This window comes from Zeugodacus cucurbitae, chromosome 5 (genome assembly GCF_028554725.1).
Source record: "Zeugodacus cucurbitae isolate PBARC_wt_2022May chromosome 5, idZeuCucr1.2, whole genome shotgun sequence".
Lineage (NCBI taxonomy): Eukaryota > Metazoa > Arthropoda > Insecta > Diptera > Tephritidae > Zeugodacus > Zeugodacus cucurbitae.
This window is the reverse complement of record NC_071670.1, coordinates 61,686,277-61,699,758: the sequence shown is the minus strand read 5'-3', so window position 1 is coordinate 61,699,758 and position 13,482 is coordinate 61,686,277. Positions and strand designations below refer to the sequence as shown.

Genomic DNA, 13,482 nt, shown 5'->3' with positions numbered 1-13,482 from the left:
AGTATACGAAATTTTCCAAAGAATTTTTGTTGAAAATTTTCTTTAATTAAATATTATTTTTATTGTCATAATTGTTGTTGTTATTAATATTACTATTATTATTATATTACCCTCTTTTTGATATTTATTTTTTTTATAATTTTTAATAATTTTTTTGAATGAAATAAATAACTATATATTTTATTCGTTTATTAATTCACTAACATTCTCTGCTCTCACTCTGTCTGATTTACAGCGTACTGTTGTGAACAGCAGCAAACGACCTTTGTTAAAATAACAGATAATGTTAATGTAACAGCCATAAACAAACATTCACTGACTTTGCAGAACCGGCAAATGTAACAGCCGATGCAAATAGATAATAAATAACAACACGTTTTCGAAAAATTCCGCTCGCCGATATCATTCGATAGAGTTACATACACAAAAGCATATAAATAAAATTTCTTGAATGGTTATCTGTAGAATTACATTGATGTAGACTCGATGTAACCGAAAGTAATTCGATAAATCGTTGAAGTGAAATTGAAATTGATTTTATAGTAAAAGTTAGAAATCTTTCTAAAATAGTCCAAATATCGCAGTATATATACATATATATCTAAAGTATTTGAACGACAATCCTCAAGTAGCACCTATCATATCCACTCACTATACTCCAGTACTCCACGAGATCACATGCACAATTTTGCACCGCATGAAACGTCAGCGTCTGTCGGTCAACGGTCGGTCGCACTGACGCCTGTTGAGTCCAAATTTAGTCCAGTTATTAGGCCGTCACACTTATGTTTATTGTTTTATTGTGGATTCATTTGAGTATCGCTTATCAGCGTTTGTGTGAACACTTAATACGCTCACTTTTTAGATTTGAGTGCTTAAGCAACAACAATAAACAACTCACGAGTAAATCCTAGTGGCAATAGACTCAACAGAATTTGCGTTGTAATGCTCGGAGAATACGTAAAATCCAAGCATTCAAGCATCCAAACCAAAGGCCAACAACGCCATCGCTATCATAATTTGTAGTGGAATAAGCGCGGCAAAGCTGGGAAGTGTTCGGTGGTGTGCGAGCAGAACGCCAGCAACGATAGCAATCGTCGCCATCGTCATCAACAGCAGCCAGCCAGCTACAAACACACCCACAAATGTGTGTAGAAACGCTCGCTGGCAATAAAGCGCGCTCGCTAACCGGGCCTGCCTGTTCGTTTGTACACTTGCTAAATGCTAGCGTACTATCGCTTTTGTTGGCTAGCCGGGCCTGCCTGTCCATCTGGCGTATGCATATAAAAACGCTGGCCGGGCACACCGTCTTCGTCATTCACTGGCAAGCGGCATACCCAAGCAGCGTGTCATCGGCGTACGAGTGTCAACTAACTAACAGAAGCAGAAGAAGCACAAGAATACTACTACATACATACATATGTTAACGTAACATTGTGTACGCGTGTTGATTTGACGTCTTCGTAGCAACGGCAATTTCGTAAATTCAGTTGTTGACTGGCTGTCAGCGCGTTAACAGCACTTTCTTTCTTTGTGCAATTGAAATTGAAGTGTTTTTTGATTGTTTTAAGTGTTTTGTTAAAGTTTTAAATTAAGTAAAGTAAAAAAGTTCCTTAAAAATGTCTTTCACACGCGAACAACTGGAATCGGCGATGAGCGAGAAGTTGTCCAAGTCGGACACCATCAAATTGCGAAACAAACATATTGGGTAAGGATGAATGTTTTTTTCGGTGTTAATATTAAAAAAAAAAAAAAATATTTAAAAAAATTTTTCTAGTGTTGATATTAAAAAAAATAGTTTTTTAAATATTTATTTTAATTATATTTATTTTTTTTTTTAACTATATTGCTTTAAGTTATTAGTATAATTTATTCAAACCGTGAAGTGATCAAAGTATAATAATAAAAAAATAGTTTTATGTAACAATATACATATTTTTTATCTTAAATAATATTATGTGAGTTTTTTAATCTCATTTTTTTAATATTTTTTAGACACGAAATATTATTTAAGAATAAAAAATATAGATTTTAAAAAATAATATTAATGAAAAAGTTTACGAATTTTTAATTAAAAATAAAAACGTAGTCCTATATTTCAAATAAAATTCAATATAATTTATTCATAGTTTAGAAGTTAATTTTTATAAAATAATTTTTTTATTAACTTTTCATATCAAAATTTTTAAAGTTTTTTATTTAAATTTTTTAAATCAACATATTTTTGTTATATTTATTTATAATAAATACATTTTAAAATTTTCTTATTATATTAAATTTATTTATTTTTTTATAAAATAATTTTTTTATTAACTTTTCATATCAAAATTTTAATTTTAATTTTTTTAAATCAACATATTTTTTGTTATATTAATTTATTATAAATACTTTTTAAAATTTTCTTATTATTTTAAATTTATTTATTTTTATTAAAATCAAATTTTTATTATTTTTTTTAATTTATTTTTTTTTAATTTATTTATTTTTATTAAAATCAATTTTTTATTATCTTTTTTATAAAATGTTTAATAGTTTGTTATTTTAATTTTTTTTTTAAATAATATAATTTTTTCCGATTTTTGTCATATTTATTTATTATATTTAATATGAAAAAATTAAAAAAAAAATATTTAAAAATTTTGAAGATTTTTTTTTTAAATTAATTTTTATTGTTTTATTAAAAAATTCTAAAGTTTTTTTCTTAAAATTAATTTTTATTGCTTATTTTATAAAAAAAAAAGTATTTTTTTTAAATTTATTTCTATTTAATTATTCTTTATTATTTCTTTAAATTATTCCCCTTAAAACATAATTACAATTAATTTCTCACTCACTTTCACCAAAAGACCGCAACTTTTTAAAAGCGATTTCAAAGAACTCTTGTTTGTTGTCTACACTGAAGCACAAAAGTTCATGCAAACAAAGCCATACACAAAAGAAGAAATACAAACAAATATATGTGTGTATGTCTGCTAGTGCTTTTTAAGTGCATGAGCATGATACTCAACCATTCGTGCGCTGATACGTGGCGCAAGGTCGTTGCCTTGGCAATTTCATTATCAAGGTCACAGGCGGCGCCAAAAGTACTGCATGCGTCAAGTGTGTACTCTTGTAGCGTCACAGCCTGGCGACAAGCATCCTACTTGACGAAGGAGAAAGAAAAGAAAGCATAAGCAAAAGTAATTTTTCGAGCTAAGCTCTTGGCGGCATCCTTTGCGGTTATGTGTGTAGGTATTTATTTGCTTACAAAAGTAGATATTTACTCACATTTCATAGTTTAAAATGTTGGCACTCACTTTAATGTGCATAAAAAAGCAAAGAGCTCTTCAATTTATCTTCAAAGAATTTTCTTTTATCAAAATCGATTTTTAGTGAAAATTTTATAATTAAAAAATTCTTTTGATATACCCCTGCGAATCCATAAATTAAAACTAATCTTTATCGCTTGCCTTAAGACATCTTCATCAACTCCATAATTCTTAATTTTAGCTTTCTAATATTACTCAGTTTTTTTATACGATGCTTAGAGATAACCAATGTACTGATAGCGTACCTCGTTCGCGTAAATTAAATTTATTTGTTTTAAATTTAGAAAATTTCACATAAAAAAATAATTGTTTATTAAATGATAATAACAAGCTAATTTGGTACAGTGATGGCAAATAATCTCTTTAGCTTATCAGCTGTGGTCGATCGGAGGGGGTCGATTATTTGTAAGCGATAATTAACGGCAATGCGTGCAAAGCTGTAAAAAATATGAAATTGCGTCACATAAATATATATGTACATATGTAGTACATAAAGTGGTTTGCCCCCAACAAAGATTATTAGATTATCTTTACTATCTTCAAGTACAATTTCAAGTGTTTTCCAGCTAAACGTCATCAGGTCGCTATAGATTAACTATAGACCATATATTACATATAGTTATATTTACATATATATTTAGAGATTAAGTTATTTTAATTTAATAATCTTTAAATTAAATATTATAATATTTTTTAAATAGAATATAGAATATATTAAAATATACTTTAGTTCTTAAAATTATCTTGAATAATGAATAATAATCTAACAAATTTTTCTCTTATTTTTATGTATTTTCCATTAAATGGCTGCGTCGTTCGAAAATTGAAAAAAAAAACATAATTCCGATAATTAATTGTGGTCCTTACAACAGTCAAGCTTGCCAACTATTCTATCGTTCTGACCCCTTGAAAATTGTACGTGGTCAGGGTCAGTATATGTTCGATGAGATGGGCAATCGTTATTTGGACTGCATCAATAATGTGGCGCATGGTAAGTTACCTCCAAAAAAAATATTGAAAAATTCATTAATTTAATGTCGAGAAAAAGGGAAGAAAATATAAAAAAGTGAAAGTGAAGCTTGAAAAGTTTTAGACATCACACAAATATTGGGTTCATGCAACTATTTTGCAAATCTATATTTTTATTTTCTCTAATCTAATACAATTTTTCGACGAAAAGAAAATCAAAAAATTAGATTTTTTCTAATTAACACGGATTTCCTTCAAAATTTATTTATAACTTTAAACTCATCGAATGTCTTTGAACCCTCTAATCTATTAATTATTGCCCAACAACCTGTTATGTTTTGTAGATAGACTCATTAAGCGATAGACCATCAATTCATTTATAAAAAAATATTTGCCTAATTTCAAGCTTTATCACTAGGTGATCGTTTAGTGCTTTTGGTGAGGTTTATTTTGTTTGGTCTATTTTTAAATTTTTTATTAGACTGTATAATTAACGAGATTAGTGATTTTTGGTAATATTTTTGTATATAAAAAATAATATTTATTACAGCTTATCTGTAAATCATTTTGCTCCCGATCGATCATAACTTGATCATAAGTTTTTGAAAGGTTCCTTTAGCATCCATATCATTTTTTATACATTCCGTGAACCATGTTTATCAGAATATAAACGATAATTCTAATATTTGATTTACTACAAACACTGAAAAATTAAAAAAAATTAAAAATTACTTAGTGATCTTCAACAGATCTTTCATTATGATATATTTATGATCACCTCTTAATGTAGTTATCAATGAAAATATATTGATTGATGGACCATCTGAAATCGCAATAATAATGATCGTGCAAATCCCTCAGCATGTATTTTTGTTTAGTTCACTTAGATCAGAATCAAATAGAACATAATTTAGATTAATTAAGAACATAATTTTTTGACCAAGTGATAACAGCAATTTTATTTGCAAGTCTCTTCATCAATGCAATAGATCGTCTAATGAACCCCATTTCATAAAAATTACAGCAATGCAGCTTATCACAGCCATTTGAGGTTCAAAATTGTCGGTTTTATGCTTAATATGCAATTAATCTATAATCGCTCATATAAATAGATCCCAAATATAGCGTCTCCTCTGTTCTTTGTTTGAAAAATTTGCATGTTAGCCTAACTGCATATCATTGCTCAAAGTCAAAGTCACTTTGATTCAAGGTCTTTATGGCGCAAGTGCCTCTTATATGCATCTTTATTTATTATATACTATACATACGTATAGCGCTCGACACCTGGCAATGCACCAAGCAAATTGCGCGTTTCGTTGCAGAAGCTATTTACTTTTTGCTAATTTTTAATTTGATAAGATTTGAATAACAAGTGGAGGCTTAAAATAGATGTTTACTGATCATGCATTCTACACAAAGGTAAACATGCATGCGATTACGAGGATGATAAATAGATGGATATAATTCAGCTGTGCCACCTTAATCAAATATTTTTTTTTTTTTTTTCAAAAGTATTTTAAAAATAGTACAAAAAATCAGCAAAATAATCCCAAAACAAATATCCATATTTTTCCACGCAACAACAAAAGCGCTATTGTCTTCCACAGACACTTTATTATTCGCTTCTGCACGTTTTCATTTCACTTACATACAAAAGTACACACGTGTATGCAAATATTTCGGTATTTTTATCGCCAAATTTACAACAAATGTCGCTTGGGTATTTTCCGTCCGTGCAAATTAGCAGGTAAACAAGAGCACGCTTAACACAGCTGACTCTGAATTGCTGAATTTTTAGTTCGACCGACACAAAGAGTGTAAAAAGAAAACAACAACAACATTCATAAATGTATTTTCGGCGTGTTGACGCCCACAAGCGCTGGCGCGCGATCGCTCACTGAGTTGACAACAAGTCTTTTGTTTACAAATTCTTTATACTTTTTTGTTAAAGAATTAAAGAAAATATATACATACATATAGACATGTATGTGTGTCAAAGGTGAAGTGTGAATTTTCATTAAAATTGTTGTTCTTACTTTTACCTCAATGCATCACACTTTTTGTTTGCTTGCGGAAAATGGGTAATTTCCACTGAACAAATATTTGCAACAAACAGCAACAGTACTACAAAGCAACAAACAAAAGATGGTGTGAATGACCTTTAATAAATATTTGCGTTTAGCTTTGTTGTTGTTCCATTGATATGACTTTCGTGCTGCTCTTTTTACATCGATACATACATACTCACTTACAAAGTTATGCTTGCAATCAATTGATATGTGTATATATGTATGTTGAATTTGTGCAGTGTCCGCACAAATATTTACCGTTTCGGTCATTACTGATATGCTCGTTTAACGTCCGGTATAATTCCATTCCATTCCATTGTAAGGCAGACAAACAAACAACAAATGACTGGCGAGCAATCACGTGTTTTGACCGATTCATTGAGCGCCTCACTTTATGTAAATATATTTACACGTGTTGTAATCATTTAAATTTAGATATGTGGGAATGTAAATACTCGACAAAATTTCATAAATAAATATATTAAATTTATGGATATGACTTCATTAATGATTTAATTTGTAAATATTTGAGGGAATTATATTTCAAAATAATTAAGTTAAAAAAATACATTGTTTGAGGGAAAAAAATTTCAGATATCGGATATTTATTTACAAAAAACCTTAAATTTGCTAATTGACTAAATTTATAAAAATTTGTTAATTGAATAAATTAAGGACATTTTTTAATTGACTAAATTAAATAAGTTAAAAAAAAAACATTGTTTGAGGGAAAACAATTTTAGATATCGGATATTTATTTACAAAAAAATGTAAATATGCCAATTCACTAAATTTAGGGAAAATTTTATAATTGACTAAATTAAGGAAATTTTTTAATTGACTAAATTAAATAAGTTAAAAAATACATTGTTTGAGGGAAAAAAATTTCAGATATCGGATATTTACTTACAAAAAACTTTAAATTTGCTAATTGACTAAATTTATGGAAAAATTGATAATTGAATAAATTAAGGAAATTTTTTTAATTGACTAAATTAAATAAGTTAAAAAAAAACAATTTCAATATAATAAAAAAGAACAATTTCAGATATCGGATATTTACTTACAAAAAAATGTAAATATGCTAATTGACTAAATTTAGGGAAAATTTTATAATTGACTAAATTAAGGAAATTTTTTTAATTGACTAAATTAAGGGACATTCCGTTTTCGATAGTAATTTCCTGTGACCATAAATAAACGATGAGGGAACTATTACTTTTTCTAAAAAAAAACATTAATTTAAATTCTGAAAAAATACCACTAATAGCACAATTAAGCTAATTTTAGCAATTTAACTCATAATTATTCTCAATTTACCATCCCTATGACGTCATTAAGTAATTGCACAATTAATTTAGTTCTCAATTAATTTATGTATAAATTTTCATCTAACATTGTAAGAAGTCTTCAGTATACTGATAGGCGGAAGGAGTCGGTTTACCGAAATGTCAACAAAATCAATGTCAGAAAAAGGTCTTAATGCATGGAGTAATAACTGCATTAAGTTTTAAGTAAAATATTATATTTCTTTTTTGAGAAGGTCACCAAGGTCACCGTTATACTTATCTTTTTTTTTTTTTGAGAAAACTAAGATTGGAGTCTAAACTTAATTATAATTACTCAAAATATCAATATATCTGTTAAACTAGTAATGCGATGAGTTAATTTAAAACGATATAACTATATCCAGTATTTATGAACATCCTACCAAGGACTGAGAACTCAGCTCAAATACGCAAATTTAATTTTATTAAAAAAATATGTATTATCTCTTTTCTGTTGTTACAACTATAAAAAAACATGAGTTAATTTACAACGTAATTATCTCAACTAATTGACCTACCTGAACTTGGTCTAAAATATAATAATATATTCGTCTAAGTTATAGTGATACCAGTAAAGGTTTTCAAGGATGAAATAATAATAGAATTGATGCATTTATAGTTTGTAGAATATTTCATTTTGTATAGAGTATATTTAGCCAAAATAATAACAAACAATTCCATCCGCGTAAATTTCAATTGAGTTACTTAAAAAATATAAAAATATTTACGGAAATAATTTAATATGTTTTCAATTAAATAATAAACACTTGCGTCATATGCATGATCTTACATCAGTGACAAACCCCTTTCTTTCACAAATTGACTCAATTAACCGTACAACGTAATAACTCTCAGCAAATTTACGTCAACAGCAATAAAGGTAATTTAGTGAATCTAAAGGATTCTACGCAGTCAGAATCGGAACAGTTCAAAACATGACGTTATGCAGTTGTACGATCACGTTTCTCGTGCATAACAAATTATTTATATTTTTTTCAAATTATTTTTATTAACAAACACAAGGAAATTTCAAAAATAGCGCACACAAATAGTGCGACTATTAAATTTAAGTGCAAACTAATCACGTTTTACGCGCAAGCAGTTCACAAGGGTCACATAACTAGTTTAGACAGAGTGTGATAATAATATAACAATTGCGTTCTACACGAAAGCGATTCAAGTGCTGCAAGTCTACATACGAGTACTATGTATGATTAGCATAAATATTGCCTTATCAGCGCTTTTGACAGCCTCAAATAAAACATTGTTACTACTAAATTCCACTAGCGAGTACTCGTGCGTACTCAAGTACCGATCGTCGATCTACACACCTCCATATATAATATATTTACTTATGTATTAGTGTGCCGAGCAAGCATGTGCGCCACTTTTACACGCTTCATAATCGCGTGTGCTTCACGTGATGAGCGCGTTGTTCGACGGCGGCCAAGTGACCCTCAGGCGAGCAAGCTATGCCGGTAGGTGGGTCCAATAGACAGTTGTTGTAAATAAATATATATAGAATATTTGTCTGTATGTATACCGCTGTAACTTGTTTGCTGTAAGCGCTGAAGCTATTAAAATATGGGCCAGCAGCGGTGCTAGAGACGATTACGACGCGCGTGTAGAAGGTCGTTTATTAGCACGTTCCACATGCTCACATGCTTTACAGTTAGCAAAAGCAAAAACAAATTTATATGATCAGCGAACGCCGATCGCCACCTTGAGTGCTAAAATTAAGCATTTGATTTGCCATTTGACAGGCGTATGTTAGAATTTATCAATACACGAGGCGTTAATGGCTAGCTAGTGCAATGAGATTAAGATACATACACAGCCACTCATACAGTTGAAGACATTTATTCATATTTGCTCTGTGCCAGCATTGCTTCACGTGATTACTTGCGTTCTATGGAATTGGAATTCGCATTTGGGTTATCATTCGCTGCATGCGTTTGCGCCGCTTTGTGTCGCCGTGATAACTCTAAACGGCGCATTTGCAAGTGTAATTGCACGCTGCTATTGGCGAGCTGGCGAGACAACTTGTTAAATGTTACACAATCTAATGCAGCATATACTTTGTATAGTATTTGTTCGGCTAATTAGTTAGTGTTCATAATATAATAAAATGGGTCACGTTTTGCTTTAACAGCTGATTATGCAGCTGTTGCGAAAGCGTAGTGATTGCACAAGTGTAGGGAGAGTGGAGTGGGTGTTGGAGGGATAATGCATTTATAAATAGTTTCAGGTCTTGTCAGACTTAAATTTTTCCAATTTTTTTTTTCTAAATTTTCGAAACACAATTGATAATTGAAATAGCCGAAAACTAACACTAAGTAAGGAATAATTCGTAAAAGTGTGGGAAGTCGATGTTCAAAGAGACATCTGACAGCAAATGTTCTCGCTTGAACTAGCAAGAAAATCCATAGTGTTAATTTCACTAGTTTTTAGATAACCAAGTCTTTTAAAAATAGTTTAAAAAGCCTCAAACTCCTTAATAAAACATTTTAAGTGTTTAAAATCTTAAAAGATATTATTGACAGCCCTAAACGTATTAACCAAGCTTCTAAAGGCTGAAACTTTCTTTCTATAAAATAGTTAACTACAAGTACTTGCTCGGCAATCGTATCTGTTCTGTTGTTCTGAGTGTTCTCAAGACATCCGAGTATTTTTATACAGCCTAGAGCTCTTATTTCGGTAGTAATCTCTATATTGAGATATTATAACAACAATTGTTATTTATTGGAATGTTTTCTTCAACAAGCTTTATACCATCAATTCAAGCTTCCTCACTACCAGTAACAAATCTTTATCTTAATTTCTGTGAACTCAAGTTATTTATTAAAAATAATTCTCAAAGTCTTATTTAATTAAACTAATTAGAGTGAAAAGGTCTTTAGAATTTTCCATGAAATAACAGCTGATAATAAAAGTAACTGAATAAACTATATGAAAAGTAAATATACAAGTATAAATAGTAAGGCAAGTACTCGCAATCGAGCAAACTACAACTTGTCTATCACAAACATACTCACTTATATATTATTAACTAATATAAGTAGCACGAAAACAGCTGTACAACTGTTTACTGTACAAATGTACATACATATGTTTTGAGCTTATCAGTCATTTAATATTTCCACACGAGACGTTCACATGTTTCTGAAGTCCGCCAACTAGCAGAGGCAGAACGCCAAGAGTAGCACGCGAGTCAAAGCGAACAAACGGCAAGCACACGATCGTGCTGATCGCAATGACTCGTGTGACGAGCGCTATGCTCCACTATATGTAGATAATCCATCGTATCGTAGGGGCGCGGTAATTGAAAGCGAGATTTGTTTGTAGGCAGTGCTTGTGTGATTTTTGAGCAAGAGTAGAGCAGTAGAAAAGTGAGGCGTTACGGGGGCCTGCGCATCGATCACAGCGCGTACGATCGGCTGCCACAAACGTATTTCGCTAAAAATAAAGTTTCAAAAATTAAATTGAAAAAAAAAAATCCACATAATAGAAATCACTTTTTCAGATTTGGAGAATTGTCTTGCTTGCCTTTCATGCGATCCGAGCGTTTGAGTGACCAAGCGATCGTGGCTGTGCGCAAAGCATGTGCCGCTTGAGCGTTCTGTATTTTGTTGTTATTTAGCGTTGATAGTTTTATTTACTTAATTAAGTTGTTGTTATTATCAGCGCCGCTGTTGTATTGGCGGGAGGGAAGAGAAGTCGTCCGTGTGCGCGCTTTGGAAAAATACTTGACGTAAATAAATATTTGAAAATCGTGTGCACAGCAAGTGTTGATAATGGCGATCGCATGCTTTTCTTACGGCAGCACGTTCTGGCGGTTATTAGAATGGGGTACTGTTGATAGTGTTGTTCAAAGGTCCGCAATAGTAGTGTGATTGCAATGATGAAAATATGAAATTGTTGTTTTCAAAACGATGTAGGTTAAGATATCGCAGGTATATCAAGGTATTATGGAAGGTTACAAGTAGAAGTTATAAGAAAAGCGGGACCTCACTGATTAAATCGAAAATTATTTTATTATAAAATTATCATTTAGTTACTTTTAATTAACGAACATCTATTAATCACCTTCTTTCTCTTTTCCTCTCTTCCATTGCAGTTGGCCATTGCCATCCGAAAGTGGTGCGCGCTGGCAGCCTACAAATGGCCACCATCTCGACGAATAATCGTTTCTTACACGATGAACTCGTGCAATGTGCCAAAACTTTGACCAGCAAGATGCCCGGTGAACTGTCGGTCTGTTTCTTCGTTAACTCCGGTTCGGAGGCCAACGATTTGGCTTTGCGTTTGGCGCGTAACTATACCAAGCGACGTGATGTGATCACACTTGATCAGTAAGTTTGCCAGAATTAAAATTAAAATTGAAATTTTACTAACTTTCCATTTATTTTTAATTTCAGCGCCTACCACGGCCACTTGACCGCAGTTATGGAGGTCTCACCGTACAAATTCAATCAACCTGGCGGTGAACCAAAACCCGATTATGTGCACGTAGCACCCTGTCCCGATGTCTATCGCGGCAAATTCGTTGACAAAGAACATCCCGGCGCCGATATGGCGCAGCTGTACTGTGAACCCATTGTCGAGGTTTGCAAGAAATTGCAAGCACAGGGTAAAGGTGTAGCCGCTTTCATCGCTGAGAGCTTGCAGAGTTGCGGTGGTCAAATCATACCACCACCAGGTTACTTCCGTGCAGTCTACGATGCTGTGCATGCCGCCGGTGGACTCACCATTGCCGATGAAGTGCAAGTCGGTTTTGGACGTGTTGGTACACACTACTGGGCTTTCGAGACACAAGATGTGGTGCCCGACATTGTAACGGTCGCCAAGCCAATGGGTAACGGGCATCCAGTCGGCGCTGTGGTTACCACACCAGAGATAGCGCATGCCTTCTACGCCACCGGTGTGGCCTACTTCAACACCTACGGTGGCAATCCGGTCTCTTGCGCCATTGCTAATGCAGTAATGCGCGTTATCGATGAAGAGGGTCTGCAGGAGAACGCACGCAGTGTTGGCGACTATTTGTTGAAGAAATGTTTAGAATTCAGCACTGAATTCGATATCATCGGTGATGTGCGTGGCGCTGGACTCTTTGTTGGTATTGAATTGGTGAAGAACCGCGAGACACGCGAACCGGATACCAAGTCGGCGCACTGGGTTGTCAATCGCATGAAGTCGTTGCACAGAGTGCTCGTGTCCTCTGATGGACCCAATGACAATGTCATCAAACTAAAGCCACCCATGTGCTTCAATCAGGAGAATGCCGATGAATTCCTGCAAGCTTTCCGCGAATGTTTGGCCATGCTCGTGAAGGAGGGCAACGATGCGCCATTCATGATTGGCGCTGATGCCGAGCAGAGTACGAGCACGATGTTCGAGAATCGTCAAAGACTCATCAAATCGTCGTAAGGGCTTGCTTGTGGGTTTATCATGTTGATAAATTTTGGTGGGGTAGTCAGTTAAGTGTTGTAGTGAAGAAGAATAGAGTGTTTGTTTTATTAATAGTGTTTTGTAGCCAGATCAATATTGGTGCCATAGTGTTTAAGTGTAGATTCTTCGTAGAATTATGTATAATGGAATTAAAAAAAAGTCTTTATGTACTATATAGTGAAGTAGTATATAATAAATGATATAATATACATATATAATGTAGTAACTGTACTGTAACCATGTATTAACTAATTAATTTAAGTAAAATATTTATAAAAACTCAGTTAGGTTAAGAAAATTGTTCAAAAATATTCAAAATTTTTTTTTTAATATTATAAATTATAAAAAGTATATATTAGA

At 32.2% G+C, this 13,482-nt stretch overlaps 1 protein-coding gene across 1 annotated transcript; it reads left to right on the top strand.

Moving 5' to 3' along the window:
* Nucleotides 1-1,307: 1,307 nt before the first annotated feature.
* On the top strand, nucleotides 1,308-13,353 carry LOC105208928 (alanine--glyoxylate aminotransferase 2-like). The gene is made up of 4 exons (XM_011179027.3): nucleotides 1,308-1,708; nucleotides 4,181-4,299; nucleotides 11,792-12,026; nucleotides 12,093-13,353. The coding sequence occupies exons 1-4, from the start codon at nucleotides 1,620-1,622 to the stop codon at nucleotides 13,099-13,101; spliced, it is 1,452 nt and encodes a 483-aa protein (XP_011177329.2). The 5' UTR covers nucleotides 1,308-1,619; the 3' UTR covers nucleotides 13,102-13,353.
* Nucleotides 13,354-13,482: the final 129 nt, after the last annotated feature.

Excerpts from the sequence above, each read along its gene's own strand:
- LOC105208928 (XM_011179027.3), top strand. The coding sequence starts at position 1,620 with ATGTCTTTCACACGCGAACAACTGGAATCGGCGATGAGCGAGAAGTTG. Across the intron at positions 4,300-11,791 it reads CATCAATAATGTGGCGCATG|TTGGCCATTGCCATCCGAAA; the intron begins GTAAGTTACCTC and ends CTTCCATTGCAG. Across the intron at positions 12,027-12,092 it reads GATGTGATCACACTTGATCA|CGCCTACCACGGCCACTTGA; the intron begins GTAAGTTTGCCA and ends TTTTAATTTCAG.